This window comes from Idiotropiscis lumnitzeri, chromosome 3 (assembly GCF_059441095.1).
Source record: "Idiotropiscis lumnitzeri isolate Australia: NSW breed Sydney's pygmy pipehorse chromosome 3, RoL_Ilum_1.0, whole genome shotgun sequence".
Classification (NCBI taxonomy): domain Eukaryota; kingdom Metazoa; phylum Chordata; class Actinopteri; order Syngnathiformes; family Syngnathidae; genus Idiotropiscis; species Idiotropiscis lumnitzeri.
In genome coordinates, this window is record NC_142393.1 from 7,903,470 (window position 1) to 7,927,275 (window position 23,806).

A 23,806-nucleotide genomic window follows, 5' to 3' on the forward strand; every position below is an offset into this window, starting at 1 on the left:
CTCAGAACAATCTGAGGGTTGCATGACCCTTAGATGCCACTTTATAGGCCGGCTGAGAAGTGTCAAAGGCTTGCACCGCTGGAGACTCTCAATGTCCCTCTTGCTTATCTTCTGAAAGGTTTATACGCTATTCCTCTTTAACGAATAGATCTTTGTCTATGGATTTCTTTCTGGATATCTTCTGGCTCTCTGCAAAGGCGGATGCTTCTTACTCTGCTCCTTCTCTATCCTTATTTTCCCAGCTTGCTGACTTAACGCACGCTGCATTTTAAAAAAAAAAAAATCATGTTCTCTCACGCTGAACCCCCTCTGCCATTCCGTATGTTTTCATATGGAGGAATCATCATTGGAGGTGTCGCTGCCTTTTTCATGTTTCTTGGACAAGTTGAAACTGTAAAATAATATGCATTGCTCTGTGTGTACAACGACAATAAATTTTGATTTGATTCATTATCATTGAGTGATATATAATTCTGGAACCTTTTCAGGATTCCTGAATGGAAGTTGATAATGAGTGCCAATCAATCTGTGGAGTATTTGAAAATGAGGGACAGTTATGCGAGGGAAAGGAGTTCCCCACTAAGTAGCAAGAGCTAATTACATCATGTCCCCTGGAGCTTCAGCTGACAATTGTGATCAGCGCAATGTTTTTGAACAAATGGAAACAAGGATTGACTCGACTATCGTTTTGTTAGCAACTAATTCCACGAAAGGTAATACACAGGAGGAAACATTCAGGAATACATATCCCCTGTTCTTAAATTCTTATTAAAGTCGTTAACTTGCCTTACTAAAATAAAACCAGTCTTTGCTAATGAGTAAAACGTTCTTGTTGTCGTGTATGGCTGTATTTTAATAATTCCCGCCCTTCAGAGAACAAATATCAGCGGTGGCTCGTTGATACAGGAAGCCATGGCTCTGCCCTTGCCCAACTGAGTCTCACAATTAAATAATGAAATATTTATATCTAAAATTACAGACAGGCTAAATCAGGGGTGGGCAAACTTTTTGATTGGCGGGTCACATTGGGTTCTAAAATTTGACAGAGAGGGGCCGGACCAGGAGCAGATGGATGGAGTGTTTTGGTAACCTCAGCTTATCGGAGAAAAAAAAATACATTTAACTTTAAAAGAAAGTCAACAAAAGCGTTACAAGAAAATATGCCACAGTATTTACAAAATAAAACATTAACAAGGTTCATTCATTTCATTTTCATCAAATTTGTCGGGCCGGTTAAAACGAACGGGCCGCATGTGGCCCCCGAGCCGCAGGTTGCCCACGCCTGCCATAGACATTTACACTACAGAATAGGAGAAAAAATAAATAAATGTAATTTTAAATGAACGTGAACAAAAGCCTTACAACAATATATATGTCGTTGAAAAACCACAGTATTAAGAAAATAAAACATTAACAAGGTTTATTCATTTAATTTTTTTTCAAATTCGGCGGGCCAGATTAAAAGTTTAACGGGCCGCATGTGGCCCCCGGGCCATAGTTTGTAGACTCTTGAAGGCTTGAGAAAGGCATTGGCGGCGTACTATTGCATGGTGGAACCTACTTTCTATGGCTTTATCAGTGAAAGTTGATTTATCTGGCGTGTGTAACTCTGTTTACTTTAACTTCAAAATATGAAATGCCTTTCTTAATTCAAATGTCATGTCGCAATTTTATTAGAACAACTGTAAACTCAACTTTATCTGTACAGCAATGCACAACAACCACAGCTGTAAGAAAGTACTGTACATAAATAATAAAAGAAAATAATTAAAATTGTAATAATGAAGTCATAGAAAACAAATTAAAATGTTATTTTCTAATTAAGATAAACCATTGCTCTCCTGACGTATCATTTGGGAGGTGCTCTTATATTCCCACTCGTTACACGCTGTGCAAAAAGCTACTCCTAATAATAATAAAAAGATAATAGAATTAATGTTGTGTGTTAATTTTTATATACAAGGGTGCACTTAATAATTGCGCGTGTGCTTTTTTTGGGCGGGGGGGGGGTTGAATCGTGTAGCTTGAGTGGAAGTGAGAGGAAAAGGTGCGTCCTCATTAACTGCGCCGTAGAAAACAGTAAGTGCTTCTGTCAGGGAGAACAAATTACCCAATGACAAGACATGGTTTCTCTGAGGTGGGCTAGCGACGTTTGGTTGTACTGCTATGGTGGAGGTTTTCATGAACTATTTCCTAGCTTTAACAAAATTGCATTTGTTCCTCCGGTTTGTAGTGCCTGAAGTTTCCCGGTCCTGAAACTGATCAAAACACGCACGACAACAAGAATGACAGACAGCCACTTGAGCATGTTAAGAATACAAAATATTGAGTCGAACGGTGCAACATCTCATCTAAAAAAAAAATTTTTAAAAATTGTCACACAATTTGTAACTCAGGATAGGAAGAAAACGTCTGCTAATGTAGATGCAAATTATTAAATTCTATAAATATATATATAATAAGTAAAGAAAAATATTCAGAAGTCACTTTTATACAGCCCTGTTCCCTTTCTTACAGCAACAATACCATACCACATGAAAATATAAAGTCCTTCAATCTTCATTTTATGCATTTTGAGGCGGCATTTTCTATTCTTTAAGCAACCTTTCATAGCTAAATGAAGCCCATCCATCCATTATCTGCGCCGCAGGGACGGGGAGAACATGCAAACTCCACACAGGAAGGCCAGAGCCAAGAATCGAACCCTGCATCTTTGAACGGTGAGGCGGACGTGATAACCAGTCTCCCACCGCACCGCCCTGACCAAAGACCAAATAAATGCTTTACTATATATTCCCATAAAAAAAACATTCTTATGTGTGTGTGCGTAATCTCGTTATTCCCCTGTCAGCTGTTAATGGCTTACTATGCAGCTCAAGTCTGTGAAAAGTTCTGATATTTCACATCTTGGTCACTGCTCTTTGGAATGTTGCTGCGTAAACAGTCTGTGCTGACAAATTCACAGCGTCGTTAAATAATTCAAAGCACTCTGCAATCCATTCTCCCTGCCAGCTTTTAGCGCTCCAACCACCCTATTGATTTGTGTCGTGCCACCTCATTGGGCGTTTGTGTAATGTGTGGACGCAAGCAAATTAAAATGCGTTTAAAATAAAACAACAAAATGATTTGTTGGTGGATTTAGACAAAAGATGGGTGTATTTTTTATATATATTTTTTTTTAATTCTGGATGACTGAACAGAACGTTGGCTACCTGTTTCAACTCCTTGAGCCCTTGTTGAATATCCCTTAAGAACTTGAAGGCAACTGATTAGCGCCACTTAATTAACGACAAACGCTATTAAGAAAACGTCACTTGAGAGGGGAAACTATTCAATCGAGTGATTATTTTTCCAATGTTCCAATAAAAACTACAGTGGAGGAAACTGATTTCTGAATTTGCTGACAAAGTGCAAAGACGAATACTTATAACTAAAACACGCTCAATGATATATGACGGTTACTTTTGTTATGACGTCTGATGATTGTCATGCGCACACAAACATGGGTTGAAAATGCATGCGTACATGCAATTAGTTAAGAAAAAACAGCTGCTAAGGCAACAGGCACAGGCAAAACAGTCTTCTCGCACAGCATGATAATGGTAAGGTACGATACGGAATGGTTTTCCAAATACATAATCTGTAAAGTGAATTTCCTTGATGCAAATGTAGACCGGAGCCATTTCTCGTGACATAACATTCACAGAACATGTTCAACTTCTCTCCAAGTCAGAAAAAAGTACTCCTTTGCAAACCCCAATAGTACATCTCATTAAATATTTGATCACGGCATTTTCCAGCTGTACTTGCAGAAAAGAGAAATAGGACGCGTTGATAAGCACGTGCAGCTGAGTTAAGTGAGTGTGCCTGCAGTCTCTCCGGCTTAAAATCAAGCTAGCCTTGCTAATATCTGAGACCTGAGCGCAGTTTTTTTTTTTTTTCCAGATCTTGTCATTTCTGGATGTGCTTTGATGCTGACCACAGCAGACAGCTAACGTTTTCATGTGTGAGCAAAGCAGCCTTTTTATCTGGTGACGACTGTGTCCTGCAGAGGGAAGTGAGGGGAAATTTGGGCACTTTTGGTGAAGAATATGAAAAATATATGACAATATATCTCAGCATTGTGACTAATGATTTTTAACAACTTCCTGTCAACTTTCAAACGCTGAGTGTTCGATTAATTTGTGTCCTGTATAGTTGAGGCCCAAATATAGCCATCTTTCCAGTACGTGTCATTCATCTTTTTATTTTAAAGGAGACATACTTTGTATTTCACAATTTGAAACAGTTCCCATATATCTACAAAGGTGTCTGACAATGTGTCAAAATACACAAAGGATAAAGAATTACAGCAATCACTCATTTTTGTGGTGGGTGTTCGTAACCAATAGGACTGCGGGTGACAAAGTGAGCAGTTGTCAGTGTTGCTATTTAAAAAAAAAAAAAAAAGAAAAAAAAAAAAAAAAAAAAGTGACAAGCAGTAGATCTAGTGAATTTTTGTGGCACTATCAGAGACTTCTAGAATTTCCAACTATGCAAATCAGGCGTGGGCAAACTACGACCCGGGGGCCACATGTGGCCCATTAAACGTTTTAATCCGGTCCGCCAAACATGAAAAAAATTAAATGAATAAACCTTGTTAATGTTTTATTTTGTGGTTTTCCAAAGACATATTTTGTTGTAATGCTTTTGTTAATTTTCATTGAAAATTAAATTAAGTTAAATTTTGTTCTCCTATGAGGTGAAGTTACCAAAACACTCCATCAATCTGCTACAGGTCCGGCCTCTCTGTCAAATTTTAGAACCCATTGTGGCTCACTAATCAAAAGGTTTGCCCACTCCTGATGCAATTTAATAACGGAAGCCACCATTGGCGAATATAAACTTCCCCTTCCAACTCCCATTTAATAGAGCGTTCAGAATCAGCCATTTTTGCGCCTGGTGGAGACAGCAAGCGCTTCATCACGAGCCACCAGATTACATTTGTCAATTAATGTAGCAGTGTTGCGCATGACATCACCAAACACAAATACCAATCACCTCCATATTGACAATTTAGCAGAAGCTAACAACAGCTTTTTGGCTAATGCTAGTTGGTAGCAATACTGTAGCTGTGCTTACCTTTTGGCTTTGACGTGATAATGCTTCGCTCTGGCTATCCCTTAACAATGTTGGATCTATCTGCCAAATCATCTTGGTTTGGGGGTGGTTCTGATATAAATCAGCCTGTTTGTGATAACATAATTTGCAAATTTCAGAATGAATTTTCCTATTTCAAAAGATTTACTTCGCTGTTCAATTCCACTCTTTCAACATCTGCAATCAGGAAGCCAGTGTGAAGGCAGCTTCTCATTCCGCTATCTTAATATTGATAGAGAAACTCCCAAAAGGCCAAGTGGTGCATGTTCACCCATGATGCTTCCATTAACTGGTTCGAAGTAGACAAGCGGGTCTTGTATGCATGCACACATTTGACCGTTTTTTTTCTCTCTGCAATTGTTCCAACGGGGGAAGAAAAAAAAAAGCTTTGTTTTGAGAGTAATGGGCAAAAAAAATGGAGGGACAGGACAAACTGTTGCTCATTGGCGTTATTCCAAGAGCAACAAATCAAGTGTGAGTCGATAACAGACTCTCAACGGTGCAATGGTACGGTGTAGAAAAGGAGCAAAAAAAATAAATAAATAAATAATAGCTCCTGCTTCAGCCGCTGCGGCTACGACAATAATTCTCACAATGTTGCGAAACCTTGTTAAAAAATCTCTGTAACCTGCAGTAATTTTATGTGCGCAGGAAAAGCATCATGGATAAGCGTAAAAACCTGCTGACTTAAAAAAAAAAAAGTTGCATAACTCAAGATAAAGCGCTGCACAACGACTAAAATGACCAAACACAGTGCTAATATATTTGATCTCATTTTTGTGTAACGAAGTTTAGATGATTTATGTGTTCTTATTTATTTTTAACTATACTCTGCGATGTGTTGGTGACCAGTGCAGTGTGGAAGTTGGCTCCAACTCACAAAGAGTAAGCAATATTTCATTGTCCAGGTTCACATAGAAATCAATGTCTGGGTATTGTATTCATTTCTGCTGAGCTCAGTAAGCGCCGGCCCAGAGTGACATTTCAAATAAACTTCCAACACAGACTGCTAGTTTTTTTGCTTTATGATTATTTTTTTTGGAAGTCACATTACAATATTAGTAAATTAGTCTTGTATTAATTTAGAGATCTTTAAGTCATTGAGTTCTATCTGATATGTTGACAATCCATCCATCTTACTTCTATACCATTTATCCTCACTAAAGTTACGGGTGTGCTTGCCGAGTTCTGGCGTCGACACCATCTAATTTGGCAGCAAATTTATACATTTAAGATGAAGGTAACATCTCAATAAAACAAAAATGATTGGAGTCTGTATTTTTGCAGACACAGGGGCCACTGTTAGATGTATGAAAAGATGCACTTACCGTATTTTCCAGCATATAAGCCGCTACTTTTTTCCTAGATTTTGAACCACGCGGCTAATACAACGGTACGGATTTTCTATAGATTTTTTTTTTTTCAGCGATAGGGGGCGCTCTATAGTTCAGAAAATACGCTAAATAAATGTCGAAAAAAAAAATTCTGTTGGGTCTGTTCGGTTCTAATTAGCCAAGTTGTTGCCATGTTAAAAGGCACCGTTTTAACAATCTGTTTATGTACCTTTATGTGCATCCACAGTAGAAAATCATTCTGTACATGCAGAAAACATTTTTTAAACATAGAAAACTGCACCTTAAAGCCTGGTACGGTTTGTATATATGTATATATATATATATATATATATATTTTGTGTTTTTCCAAAAAGTCTGGAAAATACGGGTGTTTTTTTTCTTCTTTTAATTATAGTATTCCCTGCTACGTTCCCTTTTGACAGTGAGCCCAAACTACTGCGTTTAAATTATTCATTGACCTCAAGTAAACACTGTTTTGTGCTCGTCTGTGATCAGTTGACATTGTCACTTTGACAGCTCAAGTTCTAAAAAAAAAAAATGAAATGAATACAATTAGAAATGCCGCCCTTTACACAATCAATACGACAGCTGTCATGGAACTATTGATCACTCTTGATTGAATGTTTTTGAGTTACTGAAGGCTTTGTGATTTCTTTCCAAGCTTTGTTAAAGTCGACTAAATCTGAGCCACCGCAGCCTGGCATGGCAGCAAGGATGATGGATGGTGGGCCGATGTTGAGGTCTTGCAGGTTAGACAGCTCCCTGAGACTTTAATCCCACGCTCTTTTCAAGGATGTGATGGCACCGTCTCTGTTTGCTGGATTTTGTTCGCTAGAAATTGTTTGTGTTTTCTTTGAAACTTTTAAAGATGCGTTAGAACGGCGTGCCACGTGTTTGCGTCAAATGTGGGCGAGACGGCAGTCAATGCGGTAAACTGACTGCAAGAAATCACGCGTTGTGTCCACCTATTGAGGCGCGTGGCTTTCTGGTTTTTCACAGCAATACTCAGCAGAAATCTAAAAAAAAAAAATAAAAAAAAAAGGAATTCCCCTCCTGCCAACATTCCCTCAGCAGACATGCCACTGCGAACTAATTAAACTGAAATTAATTTGTATGAGATTTTACAAATGAAGCAAAGGAAGGGGCCAGAGGAGAGCCAGAAGTAGACTGGTTCTTATTGTGAATGTGCTTGCTGATTACCAGAAACGGCTCTCATTGCTCGCAGAGGGATTTCAAAACTTTAAGCGCAAATGGGTGAACTGGAGCAAAAATAAAAAAAAGGTATGATTCTTAGAAAGCCGCGCTTGGGAAATGTCTGCGCTTTCTTGGGCAGGGATAGTTGATCTGGATCTGAGCAAATCCTCACCAAAGAGCAGCAACCCGTACAAGCGGAGAGATGCTCAGCTTTCATGGATTTGGTGTGTTCAGCTGTAAAAGACAAGTTGAAGGGCAAAGCCCATTGGTCTGTAAAATGATGAAACCATTTCCTTGTTGCTTGCTTATTTTCCTTTCCTTTCTTTACAGCTGACGACTCCGGTACTTTAATGCTTGAAGATTTATTGTCTTTGGTTTCAGGGTTTTAAGGAACGTGATGTGGAAATAAACTGTAGCATGTTAACATGAAATGGCTCTTTTAATGCCAGTGAACTTTGAAACACATCCCGTGTCCAGACTGTTCATTGTCAAGGTGCTAAATGTGATACACAGCTTGGGTGCCATTAAGAGCTCATAAGACTGCACTAAGACTTTTGATTTTTTTACTACTTATGCTTACTTACATAAAAGACAGGGCATTTAAAAGTTTTCTCTCTGCGGAGTTGTCTTTATTCTTTTAATTTCTAGACTACACAAAAGGTGGAATGAGGTGTAGAATTGGAGCAGTCTCCGTTACGGGGGCTGCATGCCAAAACATATGCTAGCTTAAAACGTACAACAGCATGTATGCTAGCGTAAGTTTTTAAAAAAGGCAGCAGGAGCAAAACTGAGTTAGGTCGTACTTTATTGAAGTATTTAACACGCCAGGTTCCCTCTCGTCATTGTCAGAGTTGGTCTCTATGCTGTGCGGCTCCTCAGAAATGATGCCGGCTTTTGCGAAACTCACTCGGCGCTACCTCCCAGTCTTCGTAAAACCGTGTTCGCCATCTGTCATCCATCGGCCGCTCGCAACTTCACTTTGATCACCCCGTTTACACAGACGTCTAACTAGTTCATTTACTGCACGGTACCTACTGGCGCCATTTTTTTAGCGTCCTCTCTCACGCGCACCCTTCCCTTTGACATCCGTATGCTGTAGTGATGGGAAAATGAAGCTTCAAATTTGCTTCATGAACCGCCTGCTGTATTTTTGAGTCCTCTAGATGGCATTGTTGGTTTAAATAAAGGGTTTAAAAAAAAAGGCAATTCGTTGTGCTTTCAGCCCAATGTTGAACAGAGAGTGCCATCTAGAGGAGTCCAAGAATACTACAACTGCTTCATGAAGCAGATTTGAAGCTTCATTTACCCATCACTAGTATGCTGTCCTCAGTCACTTCCGTTTTTCTTCTATATAAACAGCCTGTCGGCAGTCAAGCAAAACGCTCATCAAAGTCACACAACAACATTTACAGATTTTGAAATTGGTGCACACACAAGGTGTGCCACATTTTAAGGCTGTCCATTTTGGAGAAATTTTAAGTGCACCTTATGGTCTTGAAAATATGATAGTCTTTTCCCGGCTAACGCGAGCAGCATACCTCATGTGCGTCATAATCATGGCAGTCGGAAACGCAGTACACGGTGTGTCGAGTTGGCAATCTTCAAAACTACTCTTATCCTTTCACAGTTGTCTTTATTTCCGATACCTACTGTAGATGTTAAGGAGTTACACTGTAACACATCAACTGTTTCAATGTAGGCTGTATAGGAACTTAGCAACCTTTACATAAAACATTCTAATGCCTGATGGAAATCGTATTTGCCCTCCAGGGTCTGATGAATTCATAAGTGTGCATTTAGAGCAGGTGTATGCACATTTTTGAGCTTCTCTAAAGCTTTTAGTGTAAGCTGACAGGGTAATCCAATAAGCGCATGGTCTCAACTCAGTAAAATGCAAGGATGAAAATCGGGGTGGAGGTGTGAGAGTGTGAGGGGGCGGGAAGGGGTCGAGGCGGCGTGCCTCATGCCCGATGCCTGTCTGCTCGTCTGTAATGAAGGATGAGACAGGCTGACGGAACTTAGCAGACAGCACAACAGGAAAGTTAACCCCATTTCTTTGTGCTGAGCGAACCTATACACCTTCCTCCCTCATGTCTCTGCAGTGCCAAGCCGACCCACAGGAAAGACTTGTGCACACCGGCTTGTACATTATTTACAAAGCTTCTGGGGGGAAGCTACACACGTCCCCCCCCCCTCATTCTCTTTGTCTCAGCAATTCAACTCCACCACCTGAAACACTGCCTTGTTTTGTGACTGCTGATGCCATATGCCTCATGCTCTGTCAGAAATGCTCAGGTTGGAAGGGTAGCCAAGAATTGTATACAAGTTAGAGTATTGCTACTCTTGAATAATAAAACTCAAGTAAAACGCAGACCTCCCATAAAATTCTTGAGTAATTTATATAACTGGTAGGTAACTTCTGTATTACCGTATTTTCCAGACTATAAAGCAAACTTTTTGTCATTGGTTGGCTGCTCCTGCGACTTATACTCTGGAGCGATTCATATATTTGACCGACAACCACAAGAGGGCACTCTAGAGTTATGCACCAATATCTCCTACTCCTTACACAGACAACTGAAAACGACTGAACACCAATGCCCCTCCAAAAAATTATATTCTGAGACTTCTACTGCAGTGCGATTTGTTTTTTTTCTACCTCATTTTTTATTTATTTATTTTTTTTAAATTAAAGCATGAACATTTTAATGTGAACTTCAGAAATAATAACAATCATCAATTCAACAACAACCATCATCAATTACATCTTAAAAAATAACAAATTAAGGCCAATTCAGAGAAATTGTCTTCAATTGTCTCTATTTACACTCGTAAAACAGCACAATAGGCTCACCAGGCAGCAAATGGATTGCACAAATAAAAAGCAAGCATTGTAACGTAACCGGGTAAAAGTTGTGTTCATTCCTCCTACCCTACGCTACCAACCACTAACTTGGTGGTGCACGAATGGTCAGACTGGAGTAATCGGAACTGGACTTCAGGGTTCAAAGAAGGAGCTTTCAACCTCAATCCCATGGCATCAATTACATAACAGTATAGTAAAATATTCATAACACACTACCAGAACAGACTCCTGCCTACTCGAGAGTGCTGAGCAAACACTATGCAGTCAGCCACTCAGAGACAGCGGGGAAGATAAAGAAAAGACCAAAAGTTTAGGGGCTGAAAACATGAAGCCAATTACGGTGGACAAATAAATTATCCCCTCATGGGTATGGCAACCAGCTACAAAAGGACTGCACAAAGAAAGTTGGTTGGTACACTAAATTGAGTTAGATTGCCTTCCTACTCATGTTCTTTGTGTGTGTGAACATAGACAAATGATAATGACGTTCAAAGCACCAGGACAAGCTAGCAAAAAAAAAAATACGCTACAGTAGTAAAATTGTAAGCTATCGTCGCTGTCCGTTAACTGCAAGTGATGTTTTGCTCCGGTTTTCAAAACTAGCAAATTTATTTCATACAAAATGTAGGTCTTTGGAAAAACAATTGGATTAAAGATACCCATTCATAAATCAGTCGTGTTGCTTCTGTTATAAAGTGTGACAGCCGATTCACGGCAATCTAAACCTCAATAATCTTCAGTCAATCCGTGCAATAAATGCTTTCAATGGACAGAACTGTGATTTTTGTTTGTTCTAGCTTTGAATGACCGCGGTGAATAAAATGACACCATCCCCCAAGCTTTCATTGCAATAAAAACATTGAAGGGATACTCGCATTACTATATGCATTATTAAAAAAAAAAAAAAAAACAGTAGCTGCGTGATTTTAAATTGAACACACAAAATGCTGCTATTGACAGAATATTGAGGTGAATATAGATCATCACATATTAAAAAGTCCATACAGTCATAATGTAGGATCAGACGGCAATAAAAATAAATAAATAAGCGAGTATAGCTTCAAGCTGACTGTTCAGCACGGGAAACATGCTGAAAGATGCAGAGTTTTACTTTTCAAATCATTAGAGGGAAGTGAGGTGCACTGAAACCGCCTCACCACTCAGAGGAATCCTAATTATGGTTTTATGTGACTATAATGATGGAGAAAAAAGCCGGAACCTCCTGGCTGAGCCGTGCCGTGTGAGAGCACCACCTTAAGTTTACTTATTAGTCAATATTCTTTGGGTTGGCTCAAAAGATTGTAAGTGATGCCAGCAGAATGGCTCCTGTCCGGTCTTGCTGACTTTTACAGTTTGCTAATCTCCTGTCTGAAATTCAGGATATGTTTGGTGCAATTTGAGCTGACATTGCTAGCAACAAGAGAATTGCTATCATCACTGTTAGCTGGCTGCAAGGTTAAGGAGTGAACTTGGTATTATAACTTATATTGCGATCTTATGCCTTTGTGCGGTCACGTCATATTCCAAAACTCTTTATCAAAGGTCTTAAAGCCATGACTGATGCATTAAATAAAATAAACCGATTATTCCTGTGCAGCCGAAATTATTTTGAAAAGTAATAACCCAATGTGGTCAATGGATGTTAATCTACACGGAAAATTACCTGCATCACTGACGAGATTCCTTCTACAATGAAGGATTACCCTCGTCGAATACACGTTACGTATGCAGAACAAGGAAAGTGTCAGAGTTCAACGCTTCTCAGACATTTGGCGTGTTCAAGAGCATTCTCACCACTGTACATTGGTTACCGAGCTGTAAAAAAATACCAGAAAAAGTGAGGACAGACCAAGAGGATAGATTTTAGGGGGAAAAAATGAAATTGTCTATTGGCATTCGTTTGCCAGAATCGCTTTTAGGGGTGGCTGAAATTTGGTCACAGTACGTTCCCACAGCTATAGAGCCCACTTTTTTATTGTAAATGCTACCATCTTTATTTTGAAATGTTTAACCGGAAGTTGCATGTTACAGAATTTCCGTAAGCTTTATATACCGATCGAGAAGCTCTTGCCTTAGCGGCATTTTGTCAAGTTGATCTGCCATTTTTTCCTCGTCATTCCTCGTTGTTTGCCAAAGCCAAGTGAATATATAAGGCAAATATAAGAAGTTTTGAAGCATCACAGTTTTTGACTGTCAAGATTTGCTCCGGGAGAAGACTGCCGTTGATTGAGAGCAGGATAAAGTGGTCAGTATTATTTTTGCATTGTTTATTGTGATTAGCTTTGATTGGAAGCAAAGCTATTTTTGTCGTAAATGTGATACATTGTTCAACTAAATATTCAAAGTGATCAAAATGAGTCGTCGGCTGTAGTCGTGTTGGCGTGAGCCATTTTGGCGCAACTTGCCCCTTTTGATGCTCAGCTACCATAAGCTGCAGTCATCTACAGGGCAAATAACGGCACATGTCTTTGCATTTGTGATGAATAATTCCTGAACTCTATCAGTCAATAGTGCATGTTCTGTCATTTTTTCTTATCAAAGCCATTGTTCCCAAGAACACTCTGTCTTGTGCAGCTAGTGCTCACGGTGCAGCTCAGTGACCCTTTGTAAAGATACAAAGTTAAGCTAGTTTGTTCCCATTATGAGCAGAGTAATTGGAACCTGTGCAGCAAAATCCTTCTAACATCTAGTTCAGAGGTATTCAATTAAAAATCCCAGAGGTCCACGACGAAAATTTCTTCCAATTAAAAGGTCCGAACCAAAGTCCAACTTCCCGAAATGTCTAGCCTATGTTCACATTTTTATATAGTTTCAATATTTAGTCATTTTCAACAGAGCGCACTTGTATACTAAATATTTAGCAATGTTCCCATTAAACACCTTTGCCAGTCAAACAAATATAAGGCTTTTATTTCACATTCAAGAAAATGTGGCTCCAAGAATTTAAGGGTGCCACTTCCAGAAAAAAACTGTAAAATATCTCCTGCAGAAATATATCAAGTGCTAAGCATTGAGTTAACATCTTTTACCTTTTTTTTTTTTTTTTTTTTTTTTTTTAAATCAAAGAGTTATCAGCCTAAAAAAACCGGAAAGCCTAATTATCCAAGTAAACCAGGTCAACAAGTTCAGTACACAATCAATAAAAATGGCTGTCCTCATGAAAAACTAATTCAAAATGAGCTTTGACACCACTTTTTCTTTTGAATATTGTTTTAACTTCTCTTAATGAGGAAAATGAGTTTGTGACTGCCCTGCCAGTGACTTAAATCTGGGTTGGAACGGAGTCAGGGCCATTGGGATTTGGTAGATTATTTCACACATCTGGGCTTTGTGTTTTCCTTTAAATAATGTTTGTGCAACCACATTTAAGCACTCCTTCACAACTTCCCCATCACTTGAACGTTTTTTTATGTTTCCCCAAAATCCACGATACTTTTACTGAATATTCGTTTGCATGCCGCTGGGATGTAAACGAAAATGTAAAAACCTGTTGTACTGCACTCGAAGTTCGATGTTTTTGCGTGCGCTCACCTCAAACGTCAGCGGATAACTGTGCACAAAAGGGCGGTGCTTTGTTTCGTAGTGGCGCTTCGCAATGTTGCGACGGTTTCGGAGCATATGATGCACACTGGTTTTGAATCGGCTGCAGCCAGAACGAAACTAAATTTCTCAGTCCATTCATTTAAAACAAGACGCATCGACCTCGCTAACTTTTTAGTAAGGCATATTGTCAGCAGCACTCTCTTCCGGTCTGCTGCACAATTGGCAGTGGATCGTAAACAAAAGATTTGATTGGCTCAAATCAGTGACGCCTTTTCCGTATTTACTAGAATTGCAGCGCCAACGTTTGCGAATGCGCCCTGAAAAAAATTCATCATTGATTGGCCATGGGTCCGGTCCGAACCATCCCGCGGTCCGGATCTGGCATTTGGTGATGCCTGATCTAGTTAATTTTGTGAAGCCGTCTCACACCCCTGAAAATTAACCAGCCCAGGTAGCCTGGCTAGCTGTGGGTCTTCTACGCATTCATGAAATCAATCTCTGTAGGCAAAGTTGCAACCGAGTATGTATAAGTTCGAAATTTTGGGATGCTCATGGACTCAAACCTGCATTTCAGCAATCATATCAAATCAATCACCAAAAGAGCCTTTTACAAGCTTTAAAACATGTCCAGACTGAAGGGTTGCATGCTCCAAACAGACCAGGAGAAACTTATCCATGCTTTTATCTCCAGTAGACTTGATTATTGTAACGGTTTTCTTCCTGGACTCCCGTTAAAAGAGCATCAAACAGCCGCAGCTCATTCAAAACAGAATGCCGCAGCTCGGGTTCTGACCAGGACAAAAAGATCAGAACGTATTACTACAGTCTTTGCTATTTTTCTCAAAACTTTGATTACGGTCCTCCAAATATTTTTTTTTCTTTTAGATATTTTAGCAAACCATTTTGATTTCTTCACTTGAAGATTTTTTTTTTAAGTTTTCTGTTAATGTGTTTAAATGTTCTATCTGCTTGTGTGAAGCACATTGAGTTGCCTTGTGTATGAAATCACTTTATAAATAAAACCGCCTTGCTCTGCCCTTGCCTTGCCTGTATGAGGTATTAAAAGGCCTCTCTCTCCTGAAGGTAAAGTGGAGAGGAAAAAGGTTTCTCTTGTTTTAAGACTTTTTGAACAAATCTACAACATCCTCCGAATGGGCCATGTCTGCGCAACACACACAGTGGATATAAAAAGTCTCTACACCCTTGTTAAAATGTCAGCTTTTTGTGATGTAGAAAATGAGAACAAGGGCACCTTTATTATCTATAATGCGGACAATAAAATTGAAAAACAAATTGGAATCTTTTATGGGGGAAGTAAAAAAAAATAAATAAAAAATTGGTTGCATAAATATGCCACCCTTAAACTAATACTTTGTTGAAGCACCTTTTGATTTTATGATAGCACTTTATCATTCTATCAGCATGGAACATCTTGACTCGGCTGGGCCATTTCAAAATTAATCTTGTTCTGGGGAAGAAGATTATTTTTATTTATTTGGGAGGTGTCGAGCGAAAGATCAAAGGTTTTCTGCCAACTTGAAAATGAAAAACAGCCCCAAATTGTGAAACTGCCCCATGTTTTTCAGTTCTTGTGGCGATGTCATTTTATATGCGTCTGCCAACGGTATCAGGGCTGCCATTTCCCCACCCGACCTCTCTCCCAAAGTCATGTCACGTCGGCTTCACAGCCTCCCAAGACTGTCCCGTGTCTTCTTTCCCTCAATTTTGGTGGTTTTCAGCAATGTCACTGCTGTTAATATTTTCTCCAACTCAGACGGTATATCTCATGCCTTGGAAATTAATTTGTACCCTTTCCTGACTGATAAGTTTTGAAGTGCTTTGAAGCTCTCTGCGGAAATTAAGAGAACATGCTACCAGAACAGATTAACTTCATTTGGGGGTTAATCGGTCACTTTAAACGATGACGGGTGAATACTGACGGCTATTTAACATTTTCCGTTTGACTGGATCTGCGCCACATCCACAAATTCTCATATTAATTTTGTGTATTCCCCTGAAATGTTTTAGTTTGATATGCAGGTTAGAGTTCACAGTGTTTTTTTTTTCCTTTATTTTATTATGATCAGCTGTTTGAAGAAATCCCTCAAAACAAAAAAAAACTCCTGCGACGAATGTTGAGTGAAAATTAAAATGTTGAGGCCTACAATAGTGAATCAGCCGTCTTAAAAAAAATAAATCCCAAAAATATGTCAGTAAAAATGCCACCTCCTTGGCCGAGATTATATGAGAGATATGTGCCCCAATAAAAAAATGGTCTTGGTGAAACAAAAGATTCATTTAGATATTGATTGTTTTCATGCATATATTTGTCACGTTCAATGTGGGAGGTAAGATGCATGTTTCGTTATCATAATCATAAACGTGGTTGAGCTCAGCATTCATTTCCATAAACAGTTAAATGATAAAAAAAAAAGTATCCTCTCTCTCTCCAAAGCTCATTTGTCCCTCGGCACATCAGACTGCGTGGCATATTCTGATAAAAAAGACTTGCAATGCGGCGAGCATTTGAATAGTGACAGCTATGACATTCTTGCATTGAGGTCTCAACAGCATTGAACACGTTTTTTTTTTTTTTTTTTCAAAGTAATGGCCATCACACGCGTCAATCAAAACTGACCTTGATCCGGTTCTCAAAATATTTTTTTTCGGTGTGTAGCTATTGGATTAATCCTCATTAGCTGACAAGTATAAACTGCTGAGCGACTGGTTCAAGGGAATAAGATCATTTTGAAGATACTGGCTTCGCTTAAATCAAGAAAATGGCCAATGCTCAGAAATTTCGGAATAAGTGTTTTCATGAGCGGCAATCAAACGACATAATCCAACCCTCTTGCTCAGAATAACTTCATCAGAATATTCAGAATCAAGTGAATGAAGCATTTTTATTCCCATCAGACTTCGAGCAAATCCGTCCATGTGAACATAGCCGCCGAAGAAGCGGTGATGTGACGTGCGGCGTAAGGACTGACCTTAAAGAGACGCAGTATATTGGCCACCATGATGGACACGGAGCTAGCAGAAGCGCCAATCACCCCGACCACTCGCTCCGGCTTTGTGATGATGGGCGGCCCTCCGCTGAGACATTTGACATCGGTTGAGTCCTTCTCAATCAGCGCCTGTACAAACGTCAGCGACTGCTCCAGCGCATGAGTGTCGCGGGAGCAGGTGTCCAAGATGCGAGCGCCCAGAGTGATGTTTGGCAGCAGCTCATTGTCATTATTGATGCGGTCCAGAGCGAACAGCATGGCCTCCAACCTGTGGATGCCCTTCTCCTTCTTGAGCTCACCGCAGGCTTTGCCGTCATTTCCTCTGGCATGCACTGGGAAAAGCCCACCGAGAGATATGTCCCCGTCAATGCGTATGGAGTTGAGGTGCGTGTGGCCCGGCATTCTGGGTTTTGCTGCCCGGCACGTGAAGAAGCAACAAGCTAGCAGCCAGCAGCCCAAGCCCAAGCCGCCTCGCAGGCTCATTTTGAAGGGCTAAAATCAACACACACCTGGAGCCCTTTGACCGTCAAAGAGGTGAGCGCACATAAACGCACAAAGTCTTAAAGGCTCGCCGCAATTATTTTTCAGGCCACAGTCATTTTCAAGGATTTTGTTCGGACACACGTTGGCTAATTATCCCGGTTCACTTTTGTCGCTCTTTTCTTCTTTGCTCTTTCAGGGTTGCTGCAGTGGAATGCGGTTACCATGTGCACAACCTCGACGGTGCGGAAGGAGCTGAGACTGAAACTGCAAAGAGCATTCTTAGACGGGATGAACAAAAACAAAAAGGGAGGACGTCAGCCTTTCTTCTGTGCTTGTGGGGGAAATCACTTTGGAGCTTCTGGCATTCTCACTGTTGTTCTGGCGGGCAGAAATTCACAAGAGGGCCCACTGGACTGCACGGAAAGTGCCTGTGGAGAGAAAGGAAAAGCGTGTTGGCAACATTAAAAGGGAAATGTGTGGGGTTTTTTTGAAGGAATGCTTCCTAGCCTTTCACGATATTTCATTTGGAATCCAGCGCAAATTCGTGCCCATGTCAAACAAAGCGGTACCTGTCTGGCATGTAAAACAAGGCCATGCACTTCATCTTTTTAATCCTCATCTATTTTCAACATCCTTAAACTCAGGAGATGTTTTTTTTTTTTTTTTTGGTATGCCATTCATTCCTTGAGCGCTTCTAAAGCCCCGCAATGAATTATTTCTTTTTTACCTTGAGCAGAACAGATTTACCGCTGCTTGGAATGATTTTCTGCTCTGCTGTTGCGGATCCTCTGTCGCACATGCGTCAAAAGGTTAAGACACACTTGACTAAATTAACCTTCTTCAATTTTTTTTTTTTTGTTAAATGATCGGCAGAGCGGAACAATCAACCCGACTGCTCTCACATTGGACCTGTGTAGAGTTAAAATCTTTTTCCTGGGTTCTCTCCCACTATCCAAAACCATATGTCTGTCTTAGACATGAAATCAGATATTCTCACAAGTTCTGTTCCACCCGTCGCCTCACCAGTCGTGTGGAGACTTCTTTCTGAGTGCAAAACCTATATAGTGGTTGATCTGCACACAGCAGGAGAGTCCTTAAGTCCTCTTTTTTTTTTTTTAATCTTCTGACCATCTCACCCTCTCCGTATCTGTGAGGCTCGTATAGTTCATGCTGATCCCCGTATATATAAACACGGTCTCCTACTGGTGCATCGCCTGCCTGACCATGAATTCACTCCAAGCACCTGCAGCTCTCATAGCTTTTTTTTTTTTTTTTTCAATAGAGAAGGAGATGTATTTACGACGCTGCTCCAAAACATGTTTTTCCCCAATTTTGAGCTCACGCGGAAGCATCTTATTAACGAGGAGGTTTGGAGTGATTTGCATGATTCCGAGACACCTTTTATGTCTTCTAGCGTCCGCATCACTTCGCTTTCTTTTCCATCAACATGGCATAATAAAGATGCCCCGTAAACTAACACCGTTCCCATCCTGCTGGGAACGAAAAGGAGATATTTATATAATCTGCGCAGATCCTCCCTCTATAACGCAGCATCCATAATGGATGAGGGCTGAGCACTCGCTGGAAAACACCTTGTTCTGAGGAAAAGCCTCGATCAGATGGAAGAGGGAAGGGAGGGTGGCTGCATGGGAATGGTCTCTTTAGAAATGAGTTAAGCTGTTACCACCTCACACAATCAAATGGAATTTCTGTGCAATTATGGGGCAAGGGGCACCTGCCTTTGAGCCACAATTAACTATGTATCTTTGCAAAGACACTTGTAAGAAAATGTTAGATACTTTGGAGCGATCGTGGCTTCAAATACATTTTTCTACTTTAAAATGTTACATCTCTATTTGGGTCACTCATTCACTGCCATCGACGGCTAAAGACGTCAAAGATCCATTTTTTTTTTTTACTCGGCTGGTAGTGAATGAGTTAAAAAAAAAAACGGGTCATCATATCGAACCCTGCGAAGGTGTAAAACACAGATGAGGAACATCTTATTTCAAATGCGCGTGATTAAAGCACTTGGGGGGGGGAAAAAAATGTTTTGTATGATAATCGATTTGGAGTCTCGAGAAATGTTTTCTGAACATCTAAGGGATGAAATCTTTGCTGTCCTCACTTGGTGAAACTCAAAATGCGCACTGGAGGTTTGAGCAGCTGTTTGCTCACGAGTCCCGGGTGGGGGTTTGGGGGTGTATGCGCAGATAAACATCAACTGTCTGCAGAGGCAAAGGCTTGTGTATAAAATCCAGCTTGCGACGACAGTCCCCGGCCAGTGCACGTGGCGACTGGTCGCTTTTGTGTCTGCTTGTTTTGCATTGGTAGTTTCCTTTTGGGGTATGCTTTAGGGCAGGTGTGGGCAAACTGCGGCCCGGGGGCCACATGCGGCCCGTTAAACGTTTTAATCCGGCCCCCCAAAGTTGAAAAAAATTAAATGAAAAAAAACCTTGTTAATGTTTTATTTTCTAAATACTGTAGTTTTTCAAAGAAATATATATTATTCTAAGGCTTTTGTTCACTTTGATTTAAAATTAAATGCTTTTTTTTTTTTCTCAGATGAGGTGAGGTTACCAAAACACTCCATCCATCTGCTCCTGTTCTGGTCCCTCCGTCAAATTTTAGAACCCATTTTGGCCCGCCAATCCAAAAGTTTGCCCACCCCTGCTTTAGGGTCAAGCAATTGAAAGCAACATTTCATTTTCTGGGAGGAAAACAACAACAACAAAAAAAGAATCTAGAGAATAGAAAGGCCTCTAAAAGTGAGGAAATGTATAAATCTCTGCTCTGTCAAACGATTAAAGTTTGATGCTAGTGATTCTACATTTTGAATGTGTCATTGGCAAGTCGCCAAGCACCAAGCAAGAATAATTTAGAAAGCCTCCGCATGCCAGACTGCTGCGAGGAAACCCTGCAGAACAATTAGCTACTGTGGCGCTCTTGTTTTGTTTTGTTTTGATTTTCAAGTCAAAAGTGATTCCCTCATTGTGTCATGCTGCAGGAAAACAATGTAGTCGCAGCGCTCGTGGAAAAGTTTCATCTGGACGACTCATCTGCATTCAAAGAGGGAAACGCATAAAATTTCAATTTCGCAGATACAAATGAAAATATGATTCAGGTATTATAAACGGCATTTTTCTTCTCATATTTCAAAGGTTTTAAAAAAAAAATGGCATACGTCAGAAACCCTTTTGAAAAAAAAAAAGGTATCAAGAAAAAAAAAAATCCCTCCGAGACAAGCTCCCTCTTTCTGACAAAATCCAACAGGAATCCATAAGTCCATTGTGACAACTTGAAATAACGTCTTCAAGTTGAAAGCTTTAAAATGAATATTTGATTGCAGGTCTGCTCAGAAAACGAAAAACAGCTCTGCAATGCATGTGATTGACATTCACCAGCACGTGAAAACGAAAAAAATGCATCCTCTTTGCTTTCCAAACATGCAACCATTGTTTCATTTGCCACCTCCTACAGGATGCAACATTTCTCTGCTTTCTTTGTCCATGACAGGTTCCGTTGAAAGCAACATGAGTTTAATAACCACCCCCATCAAACCGACTATTGTTTTTCGACAATAGACATGTCAAGAAGGAGAAGAGCGACATCTCTTCAGTTGACTGGCTCACTCGCGGTTTTAATTCAAGACAACGCAGCACTGAGGGTAAATCACATTTCTAATCACATACCCGTATAAAAAAAAAAAATGCATTCAAATCATCATATGACTCAGAGCCAGAAGCAAGTCACAATCAAGGTAGTCCAGATGAAAAGAAGAAAGCAGCGGGCATAAAAATGAATCGTTTAAAGCAGGTGTAGGCAAACTACGGCCCGGGGGCCACATGCGGCCCGTTCAACGTTTTAATCCGGCCCGCCGAACTTGTAAAAAAATGAAATGAATAAACCTTAATATTTTATTTTCTTAATGTGTTTTTTTTAAGAAATATATATTATTGTAAGGCTTTTGTTCACTTTCATCTCAAATTAAATGTTTGTTTTGTTTTCTCCGATGAGGTGAGTTTACCAAAACACTCCATCCATCTGCTCCTGGTCCGGCCCCTCTGTCAAATTTTAGAACCCATTGTTGCCGCCAATCAAAAAGTTTCCCCACCCCTGCTTTAAAGGAAGCTCGTTTCATTCCATGCATTGAAGCTCTCTACTCAGCCATCTGCATCCATACCATCTCAATAAGTGACACCAGACGCAACCCCCACCTCTCCGCACCTTCATTATCGTATTGCGTCTTCAGGACGCTGTCCATTAGCACGCTCCACCAGAGCTAGAAATACGACTGATTCTTATTCTATTCACCCATTAACATTTTCTTCATGCAAAATGCAGATTCCATTAACAAACAGTCAGTGTTGCAGCCTGGGGGCAACCGGGTAGTGGATTCGTTTAATGGGGGAAAATGCAGAATGGGACACTCGTCAAAGTTTATTGGAAAAATCATGCTGAGAATTGAAATGTTAGACACCATGCCGAGGTTTCAGAGACATTGTTTCGTACACGGGACACCATTTTAAATCATGTTTCCTGCCCATATGCACATATGTAAGATCTGAATTATTCACAGGCAAAACCGAAAAGTCACTCCCTACATGTGCACAATTAATGCGACAAAGGCATTGGGTGGAGGGCAGCAATGACTTGTCCTTTACTCAATTTCTTATTCATGACAGGATACACTTCAAGACTGGATGAGAATGAAAAAAAAAGAAAAAAATCTGTTTATTTTATTTTTTTTATTTCTTTTTTTACGAGCATGTATCCCACACACAAAAAAAAAATCAAAATAATTTGTTGAATGGCCAAGCACAGGAGCCTCGTCGTCGAAAATGTCACAAATGAGGCTGTTTCAAAGTGACAATTGTGAGGCGGTGTGACGGTTACCATTTTTAATCAGACGACCGGGTCCCACAGCAACTCACAAAGCATACACTCACATCCCGAGCTAATATGGAAATACGGTCTCTTTATTTCTAGTTGTCAGGCACATCATGGGATCGCCCTCGTAAGTAAGCTGATTTGCTGCACTCAATATTCAGCGTTAAATTCGCGGGATGTCTCCATGAAGCAATGTTGTTTCTTGTTAGAGTGCATTTTGAATGCAGTTGTGGAGACTGGTTTGCAAGACATGCATATTAAAGCAAAAGTGTGTACTAATGTAACCATCATATTCCGCCACTTCAGTCCTAAGGGCTTTACTCCGACTCCTAATTAACTGTAGAACAGATTTAAAAATTCTGCTATTGGTGTATAAACCACTGAATGGTTTAGGTCCTGAATACATTCAAGTGATGCTGATTGACTACAAAAAACCCAAGTAGGGCTCTGAGGTCTGCAGACTCAGGTCAGTGGAGCCCAAAGTTCAAAATAAACATGGTGAAGCAGCATTTAGCCGTTATGCTGCACACAAATGGAATAAGCTGCCAACAGAATTTAAGTCAGCCAGAGTGTAAATGTTTTTAAATCCAGGTTAAAAAATTTGCTATTTTTCCTCAAACCTTTATGGTTCTCCAAACAATTTTTTTTTTTTTTCCTTTTAGTAACCCACTTGTATTTATTTATTTAAAAAATGTTTTTTTTACATTTTCTGTAAAATGTTATCAATGGGTGTTTTGGTCATTTTTGTACGCTTCAGTTTTTTTTCTGCTTTGCCTTTGAAGAGCTACAAATGAAAAAATGTAGGTAAATGTTTGTATGCTGATTCTGAATCGACCCTCATTTTTTTCTGTATCATTTCAGGTTATCATAATGATAATAGTATAATAACTGTAATACAATATGTAATATAGTTATACATTTAATAATATTTATGTGTTAAGGCTTTCTTTTTTCCCCTCAAATGACTTATTGATAAATTACAACACTTGGTGAAATACTTTATAGGTCAAACTTAAAAACAATCGGATGTGCTAGAGAGAAAAGACGACATTTTTTTTGGAATCAGCATCAAAAATGTTCAAATTTGCTGTTGATTAGTTTTATTTAAATCAATCTCAGATTACTTGGCAATATTAAGAGATTTTTTAATCTAACCTGAAATTTCAATTGCTACAACCTTTGCAAAAAAAAAAATTGATTTCATTAAAGAGTGCGAAACAAGGAAAGGTTAGCTGTCCACATTATTGCCATCTCAAATTATTGTGTGCAACCATCATCATCAGGTGGCATCTTGCCTACTCAGTCCATTTGACCTGTTAATATTAGCC

The 23,806-nt window shown here is 39.8% G+C and overlaps 1 protein-coding gene across 3 annotated transcripts in view; it reads right to left on the reverse strand.

Moving 5' to 3' along the window:
- The window catches only part of LOC148339720 (metabotropic glutamate receptor 4-like), a 139,136-nt gene that overhangs the window by 71,562 nt on the left and 43,768 nt on the right, over nucleotides 1–23,806 (reverse strand). For all 3 annotated transcript variants that reach the window (XM_088289522.1, XM_088289524.1, XM_088289523.1), the window contains exon 2: nucleotides 17,088–18,016. In XM_088289522.1, coding sequence (XP_088145648.1) covers nucleotides 17,088–17,588 — 501 coding nt within the window. In that variant the 5' untranslated portion in view covers nucleotides 17,589–18,016. The remainder of the gene's footprint in view (nucleotides 1–17,087; nucleotides 18,017–23,806) is intronic.